Genomic DNA, 27,761 nt, shown 5'->3' with positions numbered 1-27,761 from the left:
TCATCTCAAACTGCTTTTTATTACATCTTAAATAACAGTACATTTTAATATAGTATCTATCTTGCATCCAGCTTTCTGTAGTACACTGACTGACTTTAAAATTAAATACAAAAGGTGAAAAGGGAACAGTGGGGTGCAGAGAGATCTACAGTTATTTCATGGAGAGAGATAGAGTACGTTTTATTTTTTATATTTTTTTTTTGCCAAGTCCAGGCCTAACGCACAATTACAGCACATTTTTTTGTACAGTATGTCGCAGAGAAAAAAACAGAATGAAAAAAAGAAAAAGCCACTATTGCTAAGGAAAGAGCGTTTCAGTGAAAAGGGACTAACAGAAAACTCTGCCATCCAAACGCTGCAGGTTTTTTTTTTTTTGTTGTTTTAATTTTTTATATTAAAAGAAAGCCAGAAAACCTGTTCATTACAAAATGATTCTAGCATTTAGGTATTGGAAATCTTTCACTACAGCAGGAATTGGATTATATTCCCCAAGTTCTGTTACAAACAGGATGGACTTTCATCATTTCTTTAAGAATCATTCCGTAGGTGTCGATCATAAGAACAGGCTTGTATGTTTCAGGGTTTTTTTTTTTTGTATATACGGTGCTTCTCCTTGGTGCATAGCTTTCCATTTTAAATTTAAAGGATGTATGCACAGAGTAGCCAAAATATGAGTACAGCGGCAATGGTTACAGTTTTAACAGGTTATTGTCTTAAAGAAAAACATCTAAGGACTTAGTTTCATATGCACTTTTTTCTTTTTTTTTCTTTTTTTTTATTAGCAATTCTACAGCATGCAATTCTAAGAGTAAACCCACCCATGGCAAACAACCAAAAGTTTTTTTTTTTTTAAACTTAGAAAGTTCAAGATCATTATTTTCAAACATTGATTTATACAACATTTCATACAATGAGTATTAACTGCATTTCCAAGCACGGAACCGGCACCTCTGTTAAAAACAGGAAACTCCAGGAGAGTAAACTAGGGTAAAAATGTAACCCCCTCCCCCTCCCAAAACAAAAGGAAAACCAACACAAAAGAAAACAAAACAAATTGAGGGGTTCATCTTCATTTAGTTATTCTACATTACCCAACAACAGAAAAAAGGTGAAGAAATTTTTTTAAAAACGAGCATTCATTACCACAAACAGCATGTGCTTGGTTAGTTTACGTTTTCAACATTATTCTACATTACGCAAAGTTTCTTTGTGCAAAACAAAGATCTGTGACAAGACAGAAAAGAAATCTGGGACTAAATATACAACTCTGAATGCTGGGCTTGGACTCCCTTGTGTTTGTTTTCAAGTGGATTTAAAAAAAAAAAAAAAAAGAGACAGGTAACTTATTTTTATTTTAAACTCAGCTGCAAACAGGATTCTAAAATCCTAGACTGTGATAAAACAAAGCTTTCATTATAAATGTTAAACAAGCCAACAAGTTCACGGATCTAAAATTTAAAATGAAACTAGCAAGAGTTAGATCATTTCATGATTAGGCTCAAACATTTGTTTCCTAGTTACATTTTGTATGGGATGATAGTGTTTTTTTTTTTTCTCTCAAAACAGAAACATAAAATGGTCCCAAAAGAAATGCACAATCTTTTGTTTTGCTTTAAAATACCACAGGAATTCTTCTTTTGTTAGGTGATAGTTGTGCTCTTCTTTTTAACGAGAGAAGGAAAGGTAACATTTTGCCCTTTGTAGTTTTGGGGGTGTTTGAGTCAGTATGAGTGGATTGGATATGCAATGATTTTTAATTTTATGTCGGAATGGTCTTCCAGCCACGTTGGAGTCCGAATGCCATCTGAAAAAGAAAACAAAAAACTTAAAGCGAGTCAAAAAATAAATTAAAAAACCCACAATAGAGGTAAATAAACTTTTTTTTTTTAATGTTTCAAAATACTACCTTCAGGCTTTTTAGTTCCAGATCTTGAGGAAGCTGTCCCATGATCCTGTTGCAACAGCCATGCCATCATCAGTTACTCCCAAGCAGCTGACTCTGTTATCGTGCCCAGCAAGAACACCTATAAAAAGATCAAATACAGCAACTGATTAATCACACACAGTGGCAGCTCTAATATAGATTATTTACCCCCAAGTTTGATCTTAACCTTTAAATTAGAAATAAGAATTACATTTCACATCTTGTCATCCTGCTTCATAAAGTGTTGTGGTGAACAGTCCTACATCTGTACAGATGTCAAATATAAAAGCAGTTAAAGATTATTTTAAATTAAATGTCTGCATGTTTTTGTAAGATGATGCAAGCCCAGGTTTCAGGGTGTGTGCAACAATCAGGGTGTTCATTTCTGTTGTCTGCTGTAATGCCTTCACTTCACAAACGCAGTCAATAGTGCATTTAAAAATGAATGCCGCCGTCGGAAGCCTTCCCCTGCACCAGATGCTGAAACGGCTGGAAGCGGTTCCAGAGTGAATTAGAAGCCCCAGTCTGTGGTTCTTTGAAAGCAGAGTGCTCTTAATTTAATGGTGCTCCATCAGACCTGCAACATTTTCTTTATTCACCCCTTCCACCACGCCTGAGGAGAAAGATGCCTTTAACCCAACACTTCATAGGCCAACAGGACCAACACAGACGATTGTGCAAGCACACGCAACACTCCAGCAACGTGGCCCGGTTTATTTATATGCCACCGAAATTAGAACAGAATTGTTAGAAGCCAGCTTGAACAAGAAGAATGACTTTGTTTATCCTCCGTTTAATATTGAACTAAGCTGCTATACTGGGGTACTAGAAAACGTTTATGCAACAAAATATTAGGCTGCCAATGTCCTTATGACAGTTTTTTTGCTATCCTTACAAAGGTTTTTATGGATGTAAATATTTGATGTCCATTATATTACTGACTATTGCACGCTTTCCTCAGTATGCTCACTGTCATGACTATCCTTTAAACACATCCACCATAGTTGCCATTACTACTCGTTCATCCACTAAGCAACCTGCAGGAACCAATTCTGGATTCTTTTTGGGCCATTGCATCCTGCATTAGGTACCAGTTATGTGCTATCTATTGCTGTACTCCAACACTGTTGGTCTCCATATTTTATTTTATTTTTTTTACATTTCACAGCAATGTATAGATAAAGCTATTTGTTTATTTTCTTTGTAATCTTGCACCAGTGTAACACACACACACACAAATCACTTTCTGTATGAAAAGGTCTTTGCGCTCAGATGATTTGTGTCGAACTATTCTGGTGCACCAGTACGCTTACCTGCACGGTCAGCTTTGAGGGAGTCCCAGACGTTGCAGTTGAAGTCGTCATATCCAGCTAGCAGCAGACGGCCGCTCTTGGAGAATGCTACAGAAGTGATTCCACAGATGATGTTATCGTGAGAGTAAACCATCAACTCCTGGTCAGCACGCAGATCAAACAGCCTGCAGGTGGCGTCGTCTGAGCCCGTTGCGAATGCATTGCCATTAGGAAAGAACTAGAAATAGAGAAAGATATTAATAATATCACTTTGCCTAGTTATGATGCAATCTTAGATTTGGCTACTTACATAATATTTTCATCACTATTGCCACTTATTGTAAAAATTATAAATAAAACGTTTAAAAAAAATCCAAATGTTCTGCGTTGCCATTGCCAACAGTGGCTCTTACTTACGCAGATGGCATTGATGTCGGACTCGTGTCCGGTGAAAGTTTGTCGGCACATTCCTTCTCTGACATCCCAAAGCTTGGCGGAGGCATCGCAAGCACCAGAGACAAAGCACCTGGTATCAGGTGCAAGCGAGAGACTCATGACGTCCCCAGTGTGGCCAGCAAATGTGGTCGTCTGCTGGCCAGTTTCAATATCCCACAGAGCACTACAAACAAAAGGGAACATATTTTATTTAAAAAATAAAATAAAAAAAAGGTATGAAAGTCTCTCAAAGCCAGTTAGGCTACAAACTAAACAAGTGAAAATATTTGGTCATGTGGAAGTGTCATTTGAAAGATTTGCATGAGTGATTTTATAGTCATTAACTTGCCTTCAGGCAACCCCTGGAGTTTAAATATGACACTAACAGTGTCAAATGATTTTTGGTAGGTCATGTGCAACAAGGACTTTCAGTTCCTGATTCCTTACATGGAACTTTGATTCCTTACAACATGCATCCACAGCATGCTTATTTTCTAAACCTGTTCATTATAATTATTCTTTTGCATTCAAATCGTTTTATAAAATAGCAGCTCTTAATTGTCATCTCCCAGTAACCTATTCTATTCATAGTGCACTCGTACTTTACAAAGAATGACAGATTACTGAAACAAAGCAGTAGAAAACTTCACTGAATTTCACTGGAAACTTCTGCCTCTTCCTCAGGTCAGAAAACAGTCTGCTTTGTTTGTGATGAGTCTCTCCCACGCATCTAATTCTCACATATAACAAAAACCTATGTACAGTTTGAGTAGACAGAAGGTATTCATTGATTTAAAGTAATGCAACGGCCTATGGTTTCCCATGTAGCGTTGGTTCAAGAAAAAACATTTACAATTTTGCTCCATTACAGTATAAATCTCTGCAGTAGACAATATAATTTTTTTATTTTCAGCCATCAGAATAAGATTACTAGGAGGTTTCCGCCCTGCTGCTCAGAGGGGAATTTGACATCGCTCAGGATTCTACTGCAGTTCCCCTTACTCACCAGGTGGTGTCTCCAGAACTGGTTACAATCTGGTTATCATCCAGGAAACGACAGCAAGACAGGTAACCTGCAAATTAAACAGACCAAGGAGGAAAAAAAATAAAAAATCACATCGGTCCTAATTTCTCATGATCATACATAAGCTAGAATGCAAAACACACAGGTATGCATATACAGGTTTAATTTTTTTTTTTCAAATAAAAATCAGCAATGATGCAGAATGTGGGATTCTGCATCAAAGAGTATATCCTGAAAACTGCAGTGATTAAATGCTGGCTAGGTTTGGGATATTAAAAGGTTCTTAAAAAAGGGGAATATTGAGCTCTTGCAAACTTGCACTTTAGTAGAAATAATACTAATATAATATAATACTCCTTACCTGTGTGTCCAGCCAGCTCACGGCTCACACGGACATTTCCTTCACGCGTTTTCAGGTTGTAAATTGAACAGACGTTATCAAGTCCACCACAAGCTACGTAGTTTCCAGAAGGAGCATATGCACAGGTCATGACCCAGGAGGAGCGCAGAGGGATGGCGTGAACCTGGGGACAGATACAAATCCAGTGACTCAAGACTGCTCAAAACGTTTTAAGATTCCAGTACAATTAAATTATGCAGTCCTTGTCGATAGAAGCCATATTTTTGTACTGCAAAGCTTCTCAATGCACATTGTTTTGGAAGCTCTACGTCACATAAAATCATGCAGTCATCTCCGGTCCCTCCCTCCATCTCTGGGATGTGCCCTAAATTTGCACAGCACCATGCATTCTGTCTTGAATTCTGTATAATGGTGCACTTGCAGTTTTAAATTCTGATAACTACTGCCGTGGATTTCAAATTAAAACTTCAGTGAAGATGCATAACGATGAGCTAAATCAGTTTTGGTTCAGATGAATTTACCTCAATTATAAGCTGAACCCCCCCCCACATCAGTGTGTCATTATATGGTTATGAATTTAGGAAGAATATTTTCAGTACACTTCCACTCTATATAAAGTTGTATGCTACAGTACAGCTGTTAGGGTGCTATAGAATACATGGTGCTACATTAGATCTTGTAAATACTGTGGCTACATTTTGTTGCACCCGATTGACAGTCATAGTTTTTTGGTTTTTCTATTCCACACTGTAAAAGTGAGCAATGCTAACAGTGGTCTCACCTTGTTTGTGGTGTAGCTGTCCCAGATGATGAGTTTACCATCCTGGGAGGCACTCACCAGCAGTCTGGGGAGAGAGACGAGAAAACATTGATGGTGATGGCAGGACTGGTGCTGGTCCAATGAGCTTTCAGGCAACATCCCAACCTAGTACAGAACTGGGAACCATATAAATTGGAAGAACTTCCCCTAAATAATAATTGAAAAGGACATGAAGTCAACCCAGAGCAAGTACAGGCAAATTTGAGAAGATATTTTTGGTTTTGTGGACAACAGCGCCATTGTACATAAACAAAAAAGTTTCTAAATGAAGGTGGGGAGCAAGTCATTATTAATGCGCAATTAGTTTAAAAGAATACAAATGAACAGATGTTTAATATAATCACTTGTTTACTGGAGAGACTGTTGCAATGTTGCTCTTGTCTAACTCAAGAGATTAACTCAATGTTTTGAATAACTACTACTTTGAATGTCGGCAAACCCTAACAAGTTGATGTTTTCTCTGAATGGATACAATGTTTTCTTTTTCAATGAGACATCACAGGCTACAAAATTGTAGGGAAAGTATAAGCAGGTTTGTAGTGGTAGCATAAAATACTTCCTAATTTACCATTGGTTATAAACTTTAGGTAAAAGGAACAGAAAGGACACCTTCCAAAATTGATAGCCTGTGCACAGAATCTTCTTGTGTTTTAGATCTGTTCAGTTCTTGCCAAAGGCAGAAAGCAGCAGTTCATAAAACGCCATCATTTCTGCAAAATACCTTAGTTGGTTGAATGTACACCTCTAGGGAAACCATTAACCTTAATACTAAAAATAGTTATTTTAATGAAGACCAACCTATTTTAGTCATAAAATGATTGCCTTGGTTATATAAAAAAGTCAAGGGAATTTTACGTCACTGCATTCATGACCATATTACCAAAGTCGCCAATCACACTCCATAAGTGGAAATGTGAGCAGTATTTAAATTGATACAGAATGCACCACCAATTCATTTTTTTTTTTTTTTACCCCTTTACGAGAGCACAGTCCTAAAAATGTTGAAAGCTTAGTCAATTATATCTTTATATCAAATCAAAAGCTAATATTTGTACAGCCTGTCAGATTATAGACTGCACACCTCACATATTAGCCTTATTTCCCGGACCCTGAAATAAACTAATGCAAATCCTGGCACTGCAACAATCTTTAATTGATGTCTTCTGTTTGCACTTATTGAATGCAGCTTGCAAGAGACAGTGTGGTAAAAATTGCATATCCTTTGAACAGAGTATTGACTAGCAAAATTTGTTTGCCACTGGCTGAACATTGTCTGGGTGTGGCCCCTGGGAGGGATCGTAACTCCAGCGAAGCAAGCTTCTATTCTTGGATGAAATAAGCCCAACTGTACGTAACATGGCTTTTATATTTCTACAGGTCTTTATGCGGATTGTTCTGTTTGGAAACACACACACAGGATCAATGTACATATTTGATAATGATCGACTTTCCTCTTATAATGTTAAAGGCTAAATAACTCTCTCATTCCCCAGACAGATGCAATCACACCTTTGAACATATGTCCTCAGCACCTGTAACGTGGCAACCCCACATCCTTTATTCACTGTAAGATACTTAACAGGGATTGTCCAGTATTATCTCAGTTCACAGACAGACTGTATTAGAGATACAGGAATTAACTACCTCTCTTTCATTAGATTAACCAGCTGCGTTTTAATTTAATTTACTGATTAATGCATTAACACTAGGATACTCTCGTTTTTTATTTCAGGTAAACATTTGCACTTACTTATCTTGCGTTGAAACAATGTGAAAATTCAGGTGAAGTACAGCAGAAAAGAGTAAAATGAAAACACACACCCCTAACCATGACCTACAAGCTTTAAGATCTTATTGTAAAAGTGGCTTAAATGCAAAAAGCCTTTGTCTAGTTCCATGGGCTACAACACTAAAAATAACTGAGAACATAGCTTGTGTAAAAATAAAATGCAATTTAGAGTATTAACATTTCTGTTTTCCCCTCTAACAATGTAAAATCAATTTCATCATATGAAATACACCCCTTAAGACAGTAACCTAGCTTTTTCTCCCCCCCCCCTTTCTTTTAGAAAGTGCAGAAGTTGAGCAGAGCACCTTGACAAATCTGTTTCATTTCCTTGATGGCTTGCTGCTCCACGTAAATTGCTAGTTCATTAGTTTTTCAGGGAGTTCACTTCAGTCAGTTATGTGAACCACAAGTGCCATACATTAACCAGAAGGACCAATCTGTCAAATTCTCTTCCCGTCACCATTGTTCACTACACAGCATCATATGGTTAACAAAACTGGTTTATATCATTCTTTCACAAACTCTTGCGCCCCTTTAGCATCCCTTTCCTCAGTATTACTTTAAACCAGCTGATACTCACCTGGAGTCAGTGCCCCAATGCATGGCATAAATTTTAGCCAGATGACCCCTCAGTGTTCGTCTAGTGCGCATCTGAATTCTACCGACAGGATCAATATTAGCTGTGACCTAAAAAAACAAAAAGCAAGTGCCAACAAGTCATAGCATGTACACAATTGGAATGATCTGGTCTCATTAGAACATAAATGCACTGCAGTGATCGAAGTGCAACAATTTTACCCAGAAAAGGTAAGCTTTCTGTATTTCAGTGGGGGTTTGGGTTAAGATATTTGTTGCTACCCCCTCGCCCCTCTCTAATTCTGGATGCTGAAACACTTCAAATTTTAGACGAACCATGCTTCAATCATAAGCTTCAAGTAGCTTTGTAGGATTCCTTTTTTCTCCCCGTCATCTTTAGAGCTGGATTCCAATCGCTGTGTCTCCCATAGCCCCAACATACACCCCTCTCCCTTTCCCAAAAATAAATAGTGGAGGTCATTACCGTGGTCAAGGTGGCATCTGCACAGGATTTCCTGGCATCCTGGAAGAAAAAGAGGAATATAAGACCAGGAATGCTTTAAACTTTTGAAATATTGCAGAATTTGCCAAACTTCATGAACTGAGGCCCACTTTGATGTTCATTAGACAGAGTTGTCTACTCTATAGCACTAAAACTTGAATGTGAAAACAGTCCACCTTTGGGCCCGGGCCCACCAGTCTGGAAACCGCTTGTTTATAATACATGCACTTTACTATCGTTTTACACATCCTGTTTCACAGCGATGAAGCACAATACATATTAAAAGAACTTCAGTGAGCTTAAACTGTATTGGAAGTTTACTTCTCCTTTCAAGCTAACTGTACCAAGCTAGGTTTTCTTGCCAAACTGTTGTATAAATGAGTAAGTGCTGGAGGGAGAACTGCCAAAAGTAGAACGTACACAGGTTTGGAATTGAAATTTTCATGCAAAATGGAGATGAAAAACGGGTTTTAAATGTGGCACATTCATCCCAGCAAAGTACCTACATGCAATAATCTCTAGAACATAAAAAGTGATTAAAGTCCTGAGACATTGGAGTAAACAGGTTAGCAAGATCTCTAAACAAGAGATAATAAAATCTAAAAAAAGCAATGTACATTTTGGAGAGAAATATTTGATCAAAACCAAAGAAAAGTTGAATACGAGCGCTGAACAATCATCTCCTGTAAACCTGGTCTTTGTTCTATTAACACAGGGCAGGTCCCTCATCCTGTTTGGGCCATTTCCAGGCTCAAGTACACAACAGGATCTGGTTTAAATCACTCTCCTGTAAAGTTTGTTTAGATTCCTTCTCCAAAAAGTCCTTTTCAAATCTATATCCAGCATTCTGCTCACAGTAACACAAACCTAAAAGACAAAGGACGCATCTACATGAACTCTCCTTCACTCCTATAAATCTGGTCATGTTTGGATTAGCAAGTCTTTTTTCCCCCCCCATTTAAGAAAGCGTACTGGCTCCCTTTTATTGGCAGATGCAATACACAAGTGAATACATACTCTGATCTGGTTCCTGAGCTGCTCAGACTCCTGGCGTAACTGGTCAAGTTCACTCATTTTGCTGTGCTGAAGGTGCGCGCGTCACTTCTGCTGTCGGGACACTCAGATCTGAAAGAGACGACCCAGTCTTGATAAATATTGTTGCAATGTCACATTTCTACAGTTTCGGTGTTGGTATTATTTTGACCAATCACATATACCTTATACACAATTACAATTTTTTTTTTCTTCATGAAGTTCCATAGAAGTGCATAACCCTATCGGAAACAGACACAAATCCAAATTTGGTGGGATTGTTAAAATGTTCATAAAAAAAGTTATTGGACAGACCATTTAAAGCGGTCTTGTAGGGAAAGTATAGAATTACCAGAGTTTACAATAAAATGAACGTTGCTAAATTAACAATATAAAACAATGAAGGGTTTAAAGTGCTGTCTTGGTATACACAAAAATGTAATGGTCAGCTGCTCCAAGTTGAGACCTCTTTACATTTTTCTAATAGGTCTCAACTTCACAAATGGTTTCATAGCTTACAGGGCACTCAGCTGCATTTGCTCATGAATGACAGAAGAGTTTGCTACATTACTGCAGTGCTGAATCCCCACAATAGGATCTGCTCGTTTTGGATCACCACAATTTACAAGCACATAAAAATAAGTCACTTCACAAACATCACAACTACAGTCAATTTATAATACAATCAAATTAATTACATTATGCATTAAAAAGAAACAAACCCTAAGACCTACTGTAGTAAAAAATAGCAAATCTTACCATTTTTTTCTACACAAATACATTACTTCTATCTGTCACAAGTTGGCAAAAGTAGTTTGAAAACCATCATCCAAGTCAAAAACAAAACATTTACAGTACCTTATTCCTCTCAACTATGTTATAAGCAGAATCTGCTTGCTGCCTCCAAGTCTAGTATGCTCCAAAATTCAAGTGTCTAGTGCTAGTTTGCTAGTGGCCAGTCCTCTCTTTCTGCATCTTGTCCCAATGTCATCCATAATCCCTGGGACAGCGTTGAGGTCAGCTCCTCAGCTAAATCCAGTTAAGACAAAACCTGCTGATAAGCCTAAAGCAAAGAAATGATCCTTCTGACCCCAATCCTCCAACACGGTCTCAGCCCCAACACTCTCACACACTCCAGTGAAACCTTCTATGATAAAGAAAAACAAAACAAAACAAAAAAAGCCTCAAATATGGAGATAGGGAAATACTCTGTTACTGTAAAACTTTGATCTATCTATCTCTGTCTATACAAGGTAGAACTTAAATCAAGCACAGAATTGTTTCAACTGGGGTCATCAGTGAACTACACTAGCTGAATAATTGTAACTATTTTACCTTTCAAATATTAGTAAACCACATAATCTGCAGCAAAAATACAAGCCAGGAGGGTGGTTTTCCATATGCACAAATTGCATGTTTAGAACAGCTGCATTTGCTACAAATTGCGTAGACACAGAGCTGACTAGCCTTAGGTCATGTATCGGGATAAAAACACACATCATCTTCATACAGACTTCATACTGAGGAGCACTTAAAAGTACAGAAGCCAGGGTGATGCACTGTGGCACAACAGCCCACTCAACTAGGAAAAACACACCCAGTGTAAAACAGGGAGAAGTACCACCACCCCATCCCCTTTCCTTATAATCCAAAGCCACAAGAACAAGCACCTCTTTAACAGTACTTGCTAATAGGAGCCTGCAGTCTTGTGCCAGTCTTCAGACCCAACACTGAAGCCAAATTTTGTTTCACTATTATTCACTGGTGATGGTGGAATCTACAAGCTGATCAGAACTCAAACAAGACGAGGCACAGAATCTATGTTTTAGTTTATACCATCACTATCAACTACAAGCAAAACAGGCCTGGGATACATGAAGCAGGAGGAAGAAAGATTGTGGCAAAAGAACAAATAGCCAACTGGAGGTCTAAAATGTCAAAGCAGGACATATAAAAACACCAAGGCAGCTCCTGGAGCCCTTTTCAAAACCCAACAGAAGAAAATAAATCTATTCAGGTCCCTTACTTTACAGTGCCTTTTGAAACAGTTGCTCTCCTTGGCTGGGAACCTGAATGACCAGGTTCTCCTGCACACAATCTGCCTGTTCTACAGCTAACTGGGTCTATATCTGTGCAATGAGCCTAGACCTCCTAATCTTGTTGATAAAAAAATATATGCCACAGTATGTAGGTAATTCCCTCTCTCTCACCTTGCATTAAACAGAGGTGTGCTATGCTGTCAGGACCATTTATCAGGACCTTGTAAACGGAATGACCTGGATATTGCTTTAATCTCATCCCTAAGTGCACTGATACAGTACGCTGGTAATTAATACAAACTTTAGAATTTAGCTAGAACCTTGTTGCACTTTCTCAAAGTCAAGCCTTTGATGTCAACATCGAAAGATATTCACAGCTGTTCGGTCATGCTTACTACACAATCCTCAAATATTTCTTCATGGGGGAATTGTTTTTGGCATAATAATGCCCAAATACTGAATTTAAATACCAAAGAAACCTATTGCTTTAAAACTGGGAGACAGTGCCTTAAAACACAACCCATTTGTAAATAGACTTGCTCTGAAATTTAATACAGAGTGTTTAACATGGATTTAAAAACCCACACAGTAAAGCTCTACTGATACAGTGCAAGAAAGGAAGTTACACCAAATGCATGAAATGGATGCAGTTCAGTAAACCATGCTGATATGCACATGGAGACCTCCCTATTCTATGGTCAAGTTTTACATGATATTTCAGTGTTCTCGTTTATAAAATAAACGATTGCACCAGCTTACATAATATGTAGCATCATGTGTCACAATGCCCTTCTTAATGATAGCCATTTCACAACCTTAGTGTTGGGACGGACCCTACAAATCTTCCCACAACAGCCTTTAAAAAAATAAAGCAAGCAAGCTGATTTTTTTCTTCCCTTCCTATAGTTACCTTTAGTCTCCCAGAGTGCTGTGCAGTATGCAAACTGTCAAAAGTATGAGGCTTTTACTGTAAAGTCATAAGGGAAATTCTTAAACTTCTGGCTACCCTGTATCATCTAACACATTTTTATGTGCGTTCACAATTGAGGAACAGCTTTGTTTTAGTGCAATGCAAAACACAGAATTATTTCAACATTGGTTGTGCGGAACTAAAGAGAAATACTGGAAGATCCAATTCTATCCAAGATGATTTGTGTGTGTTTGTGGTGTTTTTTTTGTTGTTTTTTTTTTTTTAATTTTAAACTTCCTCCAGTTTTTAAACAATACATTTCCTGGCACCTTGAAAATGTGTCGAAAGAGGACAGGGAGATTTGTACTTTTTTTTTTTTTTTTTTACTAAAGTGATGAAGATCCGAGATCTCGCGGTGTCAGGGGACAGCACAAGATTAAACTAATGAGACTGAACTAGTTAAAGCCACTGGAGAGAAGGAGGCGGATAGCTAATTAACTACCAATTAAAAAGGTTAAATTGGGTTCAAAATGAATAGAATTTTGTATCGATTCAAACATGGACTATACAACCAATAAAGACGTATTGTTTTCACCATTTCTGGTTTACCATTATTCTGTTCCAACAAGCATTATCTTGGCGAAAGCCTAGTCCAATATTACCATGAAGTAAACAGATACAAATCTGATGGTACTGTTTTGTCTATTTCTGAATTACATCTGGTAGCGTTTATGACAAATATCCAGCATGCAGGGTCAGATCAAGCCAGGTCTGGCTGTAGTACACATTATTAACACACGTACCACGATATAAAATGTTCAAGTAGAATATTCCTAATACTTTCACTCAACGTATTTCAGAAGAATGGGTTATACAAGAAGTAACGAGGATAGTGTAGCCTCCATAATGACCATCATGAGCATTTCCTGGATTTAAAATGAATGACATAAAGTAGCCCTGTGTGTAATTTTACCCAGTTTCTCATATCTAAAGCGAATTTCTGCAAAAAAAAAAAAAAAAAGAAAAAAAAAACAGCTAAGCATTGAAGAAACTCTGCCTTCTCCCATACTGTGCCATTTATAAAACATGAAACCCCTGATTCTAGAGAGGAATTAATAATTAAATGGTCCCCTTCCTCCCTCCCAGCTGCCCGCCATCTACAATAAAAGCTGCTTTAACTGCTTTCTAAAATGTTCAAAGAGATGTACAGTACATCTAGTGTGTGTGTCTATGTCTATATATATATATATATATATATATATATATATATATATATATATAGACACACACACATAATTACAGTGTAATAACTGACAATAGGTTGACCACAAGATGTCCCTGATCCCCAGTTTAGTCAAAAGGTGCCTAGAGCTTTTGTCAGCGCTGCATCCGTTTTATATACCTGCCACCCGGGTCTTCCATGTGGTGGAACCTCAACCTTTCGCTCTCTCGTCTAAATCGGACAAAAAACAAAACACTGTGTTGCTTATTGTATTTAAATAGATGCTTTACATGAAAATCTGATCAGTTAAGGAGAGTCAGATCCACTGGCATTCCAGTACCATTAGAGTTAACACATTAGAGATGTATTGTTTTTAACGCAGCAGTGTTCCTCCACTCACTAGCGTGTTGCTATTCCTAGTCTCCTCTCTATATATAAGCACCACGCCGCAGTATCAGCCCACAAACTACAAACAGGAAGCTGTGGCAAAGACCTGGGTGTGGCTTGTTACAGCGCAGTGCTCAGAATCCACCTTCCAGTGAATCTCCCTACGATATGTTATTTCACCCCCCTTCTGTTGACTGAATTCTGTTCACCCCATTCCATCTCAAGTTAACCGTAGTACCGACACTAAAATGCACTGTTAACAGTGCACCACCTTTCAGCAAGGTAATCTGTATTACAAAGCTTTTTTTTCTACTTCCATTAATATATATATATTACACACACACAAAATACATAGGTTTGTGCCCTCTTAAACACTGTATTAAAGAATTGTGCAGTTCCTGGTATATACAGTAGCTGTATTGCACAAACTGTTTAACTAAAAAAATTATTATTCCAGCACAAAATCTAGGTGACCCTCCAGACACTAAAGTATCAATCTACCTGGATAAACATTGAGACAATTTTTCCTGCAACCCAGATTACTGGTGTCTCTTACTAATAAAGCTTTCTCAGCAAAAGCCTTCAGTACTTCAGGATATCTCGCATCAGTGTGCTGGGTTAACACCGACCTTACACAAAAGCATGTGTGGCTGGTGCTACCAGTCTCTAGGGTTGATGAGTGAAGAAATGCCCTACTGTATACACAGTGTGTCAATCTGTGTACACAAAGTCTTTTCTACTGTCTGCAAATCATTTTAAAAGATCACACTGCTGTATTCTAAACCACGGCTGGTTTGGAGACAATGCCAAAGTTATTATTACTTATCACTAGGTTATAAACTGTGTCCCGCACAGGTGCCTTTCTTGGAAATCTGCCATTGATTCACTTATGTAGCATTTCTGTTGTGGCATTGTATTGTATACTGTAGTTTATTCTGGGAGAATATTCCACACAGTCGATTTGGCTATTGTAAAGTTTGCCAAGTCATATAACATTGCCTGTGCGGTTACACTATGGCATTTGCCAAATGCGTTAAGGTGGTCTTAGCTTGACAACCACCGTTAACAACCACACACTGCAAAACCTCCATGAACAAACAGCGTTTCATTCGAGGCAGCCTAAGGAAACGAGCTATGTGAATAAGAACAAGGCAGAGGAACAGTTGGAAGGCAGGGTTTGGCTCCAAGCAATTTCCTTCATTTTGTTCTGCAACGCATATTGACAATAAAATGCAAACAAGCATGGCTGCTGTAATCACATGAATTGTGTTACTGACGTACTTTAAGCAGGAATCCAGAAGCTTGAAGTGTCAAGCATTCCACTGAAATGAGCAGCGCTACCAGGTAGGATTTGTATTGAATTTTTTTAACCTGAAACCTTATTGGTGGTTTTCTGGTCTAACGGATATATTTTTGTACAAGTGCCTAACAATGTATCCTATCAGTTTAAGAATACTGTATGTTCTATTGGCAAGTTTAACATCTAGAAGAGCTCTCCATTACTCCAAATTACTATACCTATACATCAAATATCTGAACGGTTTAGATGCATTGATGATTAAAGTCAGTCTCCTCTTGGCAGTTCTCAGAGAGTGCTTTTCTTAATGTTTATGTAAAGCAAGCCATTATAATCGCTTCCATGCAGATATGCTGCAAAGGGGGGAAATCTCAGGGGGGTTTTCTACCAACAACAACAACACTTAACTCCTTGCCTTGGGAGGAAAAATGACAAATTAATCATAACACAAAACACCTGCTTACCTCTAAACCGAACTCAAGACAGGCATATAAAAGAAAGGGACACTTCCTTTTATTCCTCTTTGCACGCCCTAGATTCTTCACTATTGTTAATACAGGATTAATTTCACTCAGTGCAAACATATATGGGTCACTCTGATGCCCATTCAGCGGTGTCCCGTTAACCAGCCAATGTCTGCATCAGAGCACTCCACCTGGCAAGCTGTGAAAAAGCCGATACTCTTTCTCTATAGGACAAGCTACAGTGTTCACGGCTTTGGTGCCAGGGATCCAAGTCAATCATAACAATAAAAATCAAACAATCATTTTAATGGAAACAGGGACCAAGGAGGCTGACAGATGGGGAGACATTCACATGTACCAGCTTGTTTAAGGGCAGGCTAATTGTTGTAGGCCTATGCCATAGGGAAATCAAGGTGGTTATTTTTTTACCACCATACCAAAAAAAAATAAAGTGCTTACCTATATTCATTAACAGGTATTACTAAATCTTTATTTGCAGGAGCTTGAAAGTGAGATGTGAAAGAAGTCAAATCAAATAGACTGCAAGCCAAGCCTCACACCTTCTATCAAGACATTCAATAACTGCAACCAACACAATACAAAGTGAAGCTACTTTGTTTAAAGAAAAAAAATTAAAAAAGGTCTTGGCACTGTCAAACCAAGAACCATTAATACAGTAACAAAACAGTTATTATGCAACACCAGCAAATGTGCAAGATTAAAAACACAGGATATTATGAAATAGACATTAATGATATGATTTGCTGCATTTTTGTCAAGATCCTTGTGCATGTCAAAACCCCTGGATTTGAAACCTCGTAATACAAATCAGTGTTCCAGATAAGGTTTTGGGTCTGGGAGTAACTTACCCTCTAATTTTAACACAGAGTGTAGAATGTATTTTCAGGGGGTAAAATGCAACATTACCTTGAAGTCATAAGTTGGGGGAAGTAGGTTCTTAGAATACAAGGAGAAAAAGAAAAGCCACGCCTTAGGATTGCAGGCAGCTAAAAGCAGCAGCTGAACCTACTGTAGGGCTACTGATTTTCAGCGATCATGGAATTAGGCATTTTGGGAATAGAATTTTGCAGTTTGTCTTTTTCAACAAAAGACAGAGCTAAAACATTTTCTGATTATCTATAGGGGGATGGTAGGGTACTATTCTGCAAACGTTGCTGTAATTTGATCATGTACAGGTCAATACCATTAAGATAATATTGCCAGTCATAAACACGTAGAGAACAAGAAAGCCAAAGACAGTAACAAATGCAAAGCACTGCATTCTATGCTGAGAAATATAGACCCAAGGTACTGTGCTCAAGGCAGGGCTTTCCATAAGTAAGCTAAATTATTTGTGTATTTAATAAGTTTAGTTTAGTAGCAGCAGAAGACACAAGTCTCACACATCTATTACCAGAGAAAACAATAAATAAATTTACATTTTATATCCAGTAGCTTAAATGAGGTTGGGTAAAAAATAGTAAGCTGAAATGATTGTGAGCTCACTCACTGTACTGTTGTGTCTTGCATTTCCACCCAAACATGCACATTCATACACCAGCAATGCCTAACAAGCTACCTGCAGTAACAAACTCCACTGATACATTAGCATTACACTGAGGAAATTGCCTCAAATAGTGGAGCTAATGGAGCTTTGCGGCTGAGGCTGGATTCTGTACTTCCTGCCTGAAGGCTGGTTGGGGGTGGGGTGTGGAGAAATGTAATGTCTGGAGGATGACAATAGCTTTTCCTGATCCCAAAGGAAAAGCTGCATTAAAACAAGTGCGGCTCCCATTTCCGAGATGGAAGAAAAGGAAAAATTATATAAAAATCATAAAATATTTTAAATAAAATCTAATATTTTGTGGTGGAAAGAAAGAATGGAAATAAAGCATTAACGGATACAAGAATGACCATTTATATTGGCATTTAAATAACAAGCCGCAATCACTGACTGAAGAGGCATAGGAGTCTTTCAAAAGCTTGTTGCACGAAAGAGGGATTGCTTTTACTGTTAATTACATAGTTATCTAAATCAGGAGAAAATATTGAGATATGGAGGACCTGTGATGAAACACATGAGGTTAACGGAACACACAAATTGCATTTTAGATTATAAATTCATAGGTCACTTATTTTGCAAATCTTTGATTCTATATTTCTGAAATCAATGCATCAAACTGGTCCCCTCTGAAAAGTGTTCTTGTTGTTTAACTGAACAGTCACTTGTCCAGCGGTATCCCACAATACTATTCTCCTGTAACCAAGATACAAGGTACCTCAAAGGCAATGGTAACCAGGAAACAAGGGCAAAGTTTACATGTTGCAAACAGATCACAGCAGAGATTGCATCCAACAAATATAAATCGGTGTTCAGCAGTTATGTTCCATCTACTATATCTTTTCCAAAAGTCTTACAATATGTAGCTTTTTAATTTTTTCTTTTGGAAGGGCTTTGGACAATAGTGTTCACAGTGCAATCAGCACTCACCATTAGATCCTCCATGAATCTCCTTTGCACAGTATAACAAATATTCATTACATCAAACTGAGAAGCCGATTTAGGCATCCAACTTCAGATTTTATTTTCTTTCTGTACGGTTTAAAAAAAAAAACCCCACACACACACACACACACACACAATCCAACTATTGACTTCCAGTAAAGTGAACTCTTTCAGAGGTGGCTTCTTTGATCCCAGTCTAATAAAGTCTGGTTGACTCTTCACATGCAGTAAAAGCTCAGTGTATTCTCTCTGTGCAGGGCAGTGAATAGGAGTGATCTCACTATGGGTGTGGTCAAAACAGGCCAGCTGAGCACACTCAAGGAAGCCTTCCAGTTGTCAGAGTACAAGAACAATGATGGAGAAGAAAATTGAAGATAACCCAATTGAAGGTGGACCTATAATAATAATTATAATACTAATAATAATAATAATAATCAGTCACAAGGGATATTTTTTGTGAAGATCATTACCCCACAGTCTAGCCTTTTCCCTTTAAATCAGCATGTTTTTGCTCTGTATTTTTATTTGCTGTAGTCTTTTATAAACTAGGCCCATATAAGCTTGTGACCTCACCCGCTGGCAGGTGGCTACGGAGTGTGGATGACACAAGAATCCAGTAAAATCCATGATCTTAACAAAATTGAATATAAACTGGATCAGCATACAAAGCCTTTTTGCAGCTCAATTAGGTGTATTTTCTACTAAACCTCCACGGGGTGGCATATGGTATGGAACAGCGAGAGAGATTAGTTTTTATAGGGCCGTGACGCTGAAACAAGACAACAAATAAAACTATGCATACCTGTCTAGTCTGGGTCAATAACTTAATATTTATATGCAATTAGGTCGACATAAAACACCAATTGGGAACAGAATGTTTCTGAAAATTAAGCTTTTTTTTTTTTTTGCTCTTCAATTCAAAAGTTAGCAGCAGTTCTCTTCCAGAAATCTAGTATGGAAATATTAAGTTACAGTATCTCAGGAACAGGAAAGAAAACACTAACCTTTCCTGTTCAAAGCAAACTCCTTGCTTCAAATGCCAGCCCTGACTGGGATTCAGACCATAACCATGACAGTTAAGCACTACACTCTGTTAACACATTGCTGTCTAGTGTTGCAGCTACACTTCATCTTAAAGTTGACACATAACTATGGAAACCCAACGACGAGACACCAAGAGACGTGTAAGAGTCACTCCCCTTCACCTCTTCTTACCTAAAGCAAATAAGTTGAAAGACTTAGGCCTATACCAAGCTTCTGCAAGCCAGGCTTTTACAGAGGTGAGCCCAATTTCATTACGACATCTCTAGTATAGGTGTTAAGACCTATGAGTTTATAGTGCCATTTATCGAAGCAGTCTGTGAATTTGATGTCTTCGGTTTAAAGTGGAAAACTAAATTAGAATATTTTAGAAGTGGTTTCCTTGACGTTACAGGCGTCAAGCACCACCCATAATAAAGAAACTGATACCAGGCTTCAGACAAATAGACGAAGTTTAATTAATTTCACCAGAAACACTTCAAGTTAACAAATGTTTCAGCTAATGAAGGCAATAAATTATTAACCGAGTGACCATAGGTATCGGGGCTGCATTACAGATGTCCAGTCTTTGGATTAGTGTGTTTGTATGTGGGATTGTGGTAGTATTCACCTTGATACAAGCCTAAAAGTCATACTAAAACTGAAATGACAACCACCTGTCCACATGGATAACAGACAACGAATCCTACTTCACGAAAACGGTAACAAACATCTTATAAAGGCTGTATTTAGACAGCCAGTGGTAGAAAGTTGCAACGCCACAGATCAGATCTGGGAAATGCCAGAAATACATTTTTTTCTCCCCCTTTAAGGCTAAAGTCACTAACCTTCTTCAATGGTAAACATCAGGGTCTGGGGGTTGGGGTTTTTGCACATTGTCCAGCCACCAGCATAACATTAAGATAATGTTGGAGTACAATAGAAGAACTGTATGGATTATATTTATAAACCAGCTCCCATTCTCCTCTGCATGACAGTAAGACCTGGAGGGGGAGCACAGGGCTGAAACACAGCAATTACATCAAGACTCTTTGTAAAAAATAAGGACGACAAAAAACTAAACAGCAATGCTCAGATACCATGAACTAGTACCAACATCACACACCATGAATGAATTCCAGGTTAAACGTAGACTCAGTTAACAATTTATTCCCATCAATCCTTTGTATAAATTGCTAAATAATCTCAGAATTGAAAAGAGAACTGAAGACTGACCCAATAGGGATTGAAGACCAAATATATACAAGACTAAGGAAAATGTCCCAGCTTTTGACAAAACAAAAAGCCCTGCTATCATTTTCATACATTACTTGCATGTAAAACCTTGCATAATGTATCCTTGGTCCCTCCTTCCAGCAAAGCAGACTAGTCACCCCACTGGTTATGCATAGACTGCTGCGTCTAAATTTTTGTATTTTAAGCTTACTATGTTCACCGATAAATGGTAAAACTTTACAGCTAAAAGGGGAGCGGAAACAGACTGTGCTTTTAAAATTCACAAGGGTGGTGCTGCTGCAGGTAATCATGGATGCAAGGCAATTTGCTAGCAACTGTATGCATGGATACCAGCTATGAATTGCCCTGAAAGAAGTCCCTTCACAGGATCTCCCATGTGTGCCAGTTCTCAGCTGTAAAATCATACTTATTTTCCACTGGAATATCATGATGAAACAACTTGCCGCAGGATAACTATCAAGGTTTTTTTGTAGGAACTTGCATATTTGTCACCTGCTTATCACAAATAAGTTTGTTCAGCAGGACATGCTTTAACAAATCTTCAGATGTTACAGCGTAACCCTCATCGTACTGTGAACCACCTTGGAAAGTGACTAAACCTGCCTGAAGCAACCAAGTAGCAAAACCGGCAGAAATGCTGCTCAACTACAACACTACTTCTATATGTAAATGTCATTTCTAAGTACAGTAACTGCAATTGAAGGGGGTGAAGGGGCATTCGAAAAACAAAGTCTGGTTGAAGGGAAAAGGCACTAAACACTAAAATTAATACATTTGGACAATTTAAAACAGTGTCAAAGCAAAGATTACTTTGTCCTGAGAACACAGTATGGGTCACAAAATCATTTTCAGACAGATAGTACAAGCCATAGGGATGCATGGGAAAAGGCTCAGAGTAAACACTATTCAAACCAGAGGTCTGAGGTTTCACATGCAAAACAAGACATCCAGTTAGCATGCCACAGCTCTGCATGTTTAGTGTACTGTTGCCCCTCAGAGAAACAGTTAAATATACTCTACTTTCCAATTACTTTGCTTATTATTCAAAACAGGACACAAAGGCAGCATCGTTCTTTTACAGTAAAGCATTTGAAAAACAAACAGCTTACTATTAAGTTTTGACAGTATTGCGGTGCTTCCCAATACACACCAACAAACTAAATTCATGTTATTCTTTTCATCTTCAGTCTGCTTCCAGATTTAACTTGGATTAAACCAGGACAAGAAACTTGTGAATATCTATCCAATACAGAGCGCCAAACAAGTACAATACTCCCAAGGCAGCAGTCCATTAGACTAAGAACTTTAACGCAGAAATTCAAGGTGATAAATTTGTAATTTTGATTACACACTGCAACATTCAGTTGTGTAAAGATCCAACAATGCAAGCAAACAGATCAAATTTGAGGTCTTCTAGTCCTTCAGTTCAAAATTCAAGACACTAAAATTGCGATTCGCCAGTAAAACAAAGAACAATGTAATGATGAAATCCAAAATGTATTGGATCAGTACCAATCTGAGGAGTTTTTGGAGCCAGTTTTTACTCCTACAGTACCTAAAGTCTGAGAAAGAGGACACATGATATATTTCAGATGACCTAGACAGCCAGAATAGAGGGTCACTGACTAGCAAACTTAATCGAAGTCAGCTGTAACAACAATACACACCTAACACAGGGTCTGAAATAAACTACAGGTGTCTCAAAGTGCAGTGCAAAACAGGACAAAAGCATTCAGACCAGGTGGGTGGGTCACTCCAGCTCTTCAAAAATAGCAAGGCATGCAGGCATCCAGTTTGTTGTTTTTAGTTTGTTTGTTTAAGTGGTCCGCTAATTTAGCACATAGCCACGTTGTGACCATATTACTTATTCAGATACTTTGGGATCTAACAGATTTACCACAGAGGCGTGCGCTTTGTCTCTAATGGAAATACAGTGCTTTGCAGACAGGACAACACTAGAAAGGAAATACTATTAGTTCTACTAGTTTAGCACGAGTGTGGGTGAACATCTACTATCTCTTACAATATCCTGAATTCCTGCTGGCATCCACCCCTCAGAACAAAGATTTTAGTGGCTATTGAAGAAAACGGAAACTATAGTTTCAGGCTCTCAATGCAGAGATGCTTTTTATCGTCATCAGTTTTGCTTTTGTGGAGTCAAACCACAACCCTAGACAATCAAAAATCTGCACCACACCACAATTATTTAGGAACACATGTCAACAGCCCTAAGGTGGAACCCTTAGAGTTATTTTCTGATTGCAGGGGCAGGCAAGCCAGCGAGTCAACTCCTCACAGCCTGTGTGTAAAATCTCTCATCGTCTCTCTGAAAACCCAGCCCTGAAGGAATCACAAGGGATCGAGTTTCAGGAAAATGTTTACGCATACTCGTACGAAAAAATAATGCTAGGGTTCCATGGATTTTGTCTGTAGCCCAAGTGATCCTCCCTCACTTAAGTCATAAACCATTCTTTCCAGTCAATGAAGTGACCCAAGTTCTGTCCGAGTTCCTGTGGAAGCTAGTCCTCCCCCCTATTGTATAACAGACATATTACATTTAAATACCAATACCAATGATGAGAACAGTCCAAGCAAAAAACAAACTTAACATGTGAATAACCTGGAAATCTCCCCTGATTAGTCAAATTGTAACTAGAATGTATTTAGGTGTTACTTCCAAGCTTAAGGGTGTCACCAGAAGACTATCAAAAGCATGGCATTACAAAACAATTTTCCAATCAATATTCACCAATATTGATCCACAGAGCTGGAAAGAGTTTTATTTATGCAACTTAAGTCCATAAGCCCTTGATTATATGGATAGTACTACACCCAATGATTACACATTTCTTTTTGAGGAGCACGTGTCTAACACCTCTATGGAGGTGTTGCTGGTGGAGTATTTAAGAGCAGCATCGACACAAACAGACTTTGCATTCCAACTAAACCGTACAAAATCAGTTCTCCCAACATGTTAATTCCGATCTAAAAAAAATAGTTCTTCAAGAACTGGTTTGCCCACTTGCCTTTCTTTTAAAAGTATTGTGTATGCTGGACTCGTGCCTGTACTATCCACACACATCACCAGGCCACTGTACCTGCCCAACCTCTTGTCTCAAGACAAATAAATAACGAGGCTTGTTAGTAGGCCACTATTATTCACAATTCCATGTGACTGAAGCAGGATAGTGCTGTTTTACTCAAATAGTACTATCACTGACCAGTCCAGTAATCCTCAAATCTGAAATCCATGAGCAGTAAGACTTTAATCCAATTCAGAGACTGACAGCAAAGGCTGAACAATGGAATGTAGGGTCTCAGGTATGGGGCCCTATGCAGAAAACGAATGAATGTTTTAAAAATGTTGTTTTTAATGACCATTTTGATAAACTGCAAAGAATGTTAATAAAATGCTTCAACAATATTCTTTAACACGGTCCCTTAAGTTTTGGGTGTAGGACCGATGAAAATATATTTCCAAATAAAAGTGATGCTTCAAATCATTAGCCTACTCGTTAACTGGAATCTTGTATGAGTGTCCTCATTTTAACTCAGCCTCTTTGATCTCCTGATGCTTTCAAGCAGCAAAATATTTTTTAGAAGTTACAATTACAGTAAAAACACCATTAGTAACACCCAGAATGAACAGCTATTTTGAATAATGAGTATTCTTGCATAAATAGTGTAAAAAGAAAGAACAGTCCAAACTACAGTGATAATCTTTGTTTTCAAAGAAACATGGTGCTGTTAGTGACCCGTTTTCCTAAAAAATAAGCCTGCTTTCCACTCCCCCCAAAAAAGGAGCCTATATCTTGAAAAATTAGATCTGCAGAACATACAGCTGAAGATCAGAGTCCTCTGCAACATACAGATAGCAATACATAGAGACTATACCTCATATTTTACCACCTAATTAAATAACAAAAGGGTGTACCGTGACCAGAGAACAACATGGGGAATGTGGTGCTTTAGTGTGATCTGTATCCATCCAGTTACATACAACCACCCTGAGAAGATATGTGTTTAACCTTTTTATTTACAAAGAAAAAAAGATGCAAAAAAGAAATTACATATATATGATATTGCAATCAACCAAAGAATTTGGGTTGGAAAGGAAAAATAAATCCTCTTTGAAAAAACATAAAAAATAAGATGCAGTGGCCAAAAATAAATGTGAACCAATTAATAATCTTAAAATGAAGACAGGCTTTTGAGTGAGGCCTCCATACACAAATTACCCACAACCTGGTCAAGCACAGCCCACCTTTTCATTTACAATTAAACCTAAAATGAAATACCACACTCGCATCTAAAAGACTTCTACATCTCATCTTTGTTAAAACAAATAAGGATCTACTGATAACTGACTTACTGTTCCTCCCCTCCACCCACCCCGATATATACAGCAAGCCTTGCACTAAAAATAGCAAAAATAGAACTCAAAGCAGTGATTTTAAACCAGTGAAAACCAAGCGTGTCGTAAATTAGCTGTAAAAATCCAAAAACACACCGTTTAAATAATTAACGCTGTCGTTTCATGAAACCCCTGCCCAGCTCACTCCTCTTTCCTTAAGTGAGGATGTTGCTGATGGCTTGCACTGAAAAGAGGAAAACGATAAAAGCTGCAAACGCCATCTTGTGCATTGCAGCTGCTTGGGCCCGGAATAGAGAAACTCATTCATTCAAACAGAGAAGAACTTAACTGGATGCATTCAGCTTTGTAAAACTAAACAAAATAGCTAATTTCTCGAATTAAAATACAGCAAATCTCGCCCTGGATGCACAAACAAAAGTTGTTTGCGGTTTATAAATAAATAAATAAATAAAAAGGAGTAAAGGTATTTGCAGTCTACCGTTTCTATGTATGTAGTAAAATCAATATACATCCTGCTTGCTCTCTGCAACAATGTATGTATATGCAACATTAACAGCATCAAAAATAAATAAGCAGATTAACACCCGTGGAGATCGAACAGCGTTTTTTTTCATGCAGAAATCCCCTCCCCAGATTGATTCGTGTTTATGCAGCTGGAGTATTCACAGCTTCCTCATTTTAAAATGCATGTATTTCCTCTCCATATTTTATAAGCGTTACAATACTAAACAGCTAAAGGTAGGCTAACAATGTTCAGAAGTCAAGCCAAGATGACACCCCCCTCCCGTTACCTCCCCTCTATGACCGTAGCTGTATAAAATAATGTCAAAATCATTCTCTTATTGGCAGCTAATTAAAATCAGTATTCCTGGAATTAATATAGCTACATGAGTGGTAGAAAACACGCTCAGACACGCAGAGTCTGCAAATCCACACCGAACACTAGCAAATCGTGAAAACACCATCCCACTGTCATGAATATTAGGGTGCACAATATTTCTGTGGTGAAACTAAATCGTTAGACCCGAACGTGTACCAGTATGGGGGTGATTACACATATTCTTCCTGTTTGATCACAATGCTCTCATCATATTTGATTCAGAGGCCAGACAGTATGAGCACTGCCACTTCAGTTATTTTCTAACACAAAGCTAAAACGTATTTAATTACGCATTAACATCGGTTTACTAATACTATCAGCACACTCACTATTTTGCAGAAACTGACCCTCGCTCAGTCTAAAGTCGTTTCTCCATTTTTATGATTTTCTAGAATGCATTTCCCCCTTTCTACCTTAGATTTTAAACTTTCAGAGCCAATTAATTAAAATTCTAATTAAATCACAGCTGAACAGATTTTATAGTACACACCCAGGTAACCCAAGCAATTCTACGGAGCTGTAGTATAGTAAATAAGTATTTTGATACTATTCTCAATAACTGTCATATGTCCATTAATCTCCGTCATCAAGCATTTTTCAAATTAATAAAAATACAAACGAGTCTTACATTGCTGATATTAAGTAGATTATCAGACCATTTAAATAAAACAATTTAAAAATACAATAAAATGAGGAATCCGAACCAGCCACATTACAAATCAAGACATTTCTTTTCCGCTCTCTGGGTTAATACCACAATGCTTCAAAATCTAGTAGTAATAGGGTTTAAGTAAAACCCGTTAACGTTTTTGTATTAATTCAGTACGATTGTCAAGAAATGTATTTAAAACGGCAATATCACTAACCTACTACCGTAAACGCATCTACCACGTCTGTTATTTAAAATCACAGATCTCAACGAATAATTCGTTGTATATCAATAAAAAAATATTACTGCTGTTTTGTGGTACAGATTATTGGTTTTAAAACACCTTTTTTTAATGAAATCTCGTCGCAGCACACACCACAACGACCCGACCAACCAACCCAAAATTAACCCTTTCTCCAACAACCACATTATATCTCTATATATGCATTCTTTTAATTTTTTCTGTTTTCTTCGGTGTTATTTTCCTTACCTGTTCTCAGTCAGGGTGCCCGTTGTTTATATCGCATTGACTGGGAACAGCTATATCGGACTCTCCTCTCCACTCCGCTCCGACCGACACGACAGACAGACAACGCTCCCCGAACCGAGCTCTAGATACGCCAAGGGAAAAAACACCGGCACAGTGGCGCAGAGAAGGGCAGGGTTCACCGCAGCAAAGACAAAAATATATATGTTGGTTTGCTCTTCAAAACAACGCCGAATGCAGTTTTGTTTAGTTCGGTTTCGTTCAGCCCAGACCCCGCTTCTCTAGCCTTTCTTCCTTCCTCACTCGCTCTCTTCGCCACTCTTTCTCGGCTCTCTCAGGCACATCAGTCGCTTCCTCCGGCCATCAAACAGCAGAGATGGGCGCGGTAACCCTGCACTGAGCACCGGGAAACCCCACGCTGCGGTGGCGTCACCGCGCACTCGCGGAATCGTCAGCGCGCTCGCAGCTCGCTGCAATCCAAACGCAGCGCGGGAAACGGTGACCGTTGCACTA

The 27,761-nt window shown here is 38.2% G+C and overlaps 1 protein-coding gene across 3 annotated transcripts; it reads right to left on the bottom strand.

Moving 5' to 3' along the window:
• Nucleotides 1-27,717, bottom strand: LOC117425564 (guanine nucleotide-binding protein G(I)/G(S)/G(T) subunit beta-1). Of its 3 annotated transcripts, none has more exons than XM_058993128.1 (11): nucleotides 27,252-27,717; nucleotides 9,741-9,848; nucleotides 8,706-8,744; nucleotides 8,226-8,332; nucleotides 5,818-5,881; nucleotides 5,037-5,199; nucleotides 4,658-4,724; nucleotides 3,634-3,835; nucleotides 3,238-3,454; nucleotides 1,907-2,024; nucleotides 1-1,804 (listed from the first exon to the last, which is right to left on the bottom strand). In XM_058993128.1, exons 2-10 carry the CDS (start codon nucleotides 9,795-9,797, stop codon nucleotides 1,918-1,920), a joined length of 1,023 nt encoding a protein of 340 aa, XP_058849111.1. In that variant the 5' UTR covers nucleotides 9,798-9,848; nucleotides 27,252-27,717; the 3' UTR covers nucleotides 1-1,804; nucleotides 1,907-1,917. The 3 variants fall into 3 exon arrangements, with proteins under 3 accessions (XP_058849111.1, XP_058849112.1, XP_058849113.1); XM_058993129.1 differs by lacking the exon at nucleotides 27,252-27,717 and adding an exon at nucleotides 10,614-10,770; XM_058993130.1 differs by lacking the exon at nucleotides 27,252-27,717 and adding an exon at nucleotides 10,515-10,538.
• Nucleotides 27,718-27,761: the final 44 nt, after the last annotated feature.

This window comes from Acipenser ruthenus, chromosome 20, assembly GCF_902713425.1.
Source record: "Acipenser ruthenus chromosome 20, fAciRut3.2 maternal haplotype, whole genome shotgun sequence".
Taxonomy (NCBI): Eukaryota; Metazoa; Chordata; class Actinopteri; order Acipenseriformes; family Acipenseridae; genus Acipenser; species Acipenser ruthenus.
Note: the sequence above shows the minus strand (reverse complement) of the source record. Positions and strands in the feature narration are given on the sequence as shown.

Excerpts from the sequence above, each read along its gene's own strand:
- LOC117425564 (XM_058993128.1), bottom strand. The coding sequence starts at position 9,797 with ATGAGTGAACTTGACCAGTTACGCCAGGAGTCTGAGCAGCTCAGGAAC. Across the intron at positions 5,200-5,817 it reads ACAGCTACACCACAAACAAG|GTTCACGCCATCCCTCTGCG; the intron begins GTGAGACCACTG and ends ATCTGTCCCCAG. Across the intron at positions 2,025-3,237 it reads CCTCAAAGCTGACCGTGCAG|GTGTTCTTGCTGGGCACGAT; the intron begins GTAAGCGTACTG and ends ATCTTTTTATAG.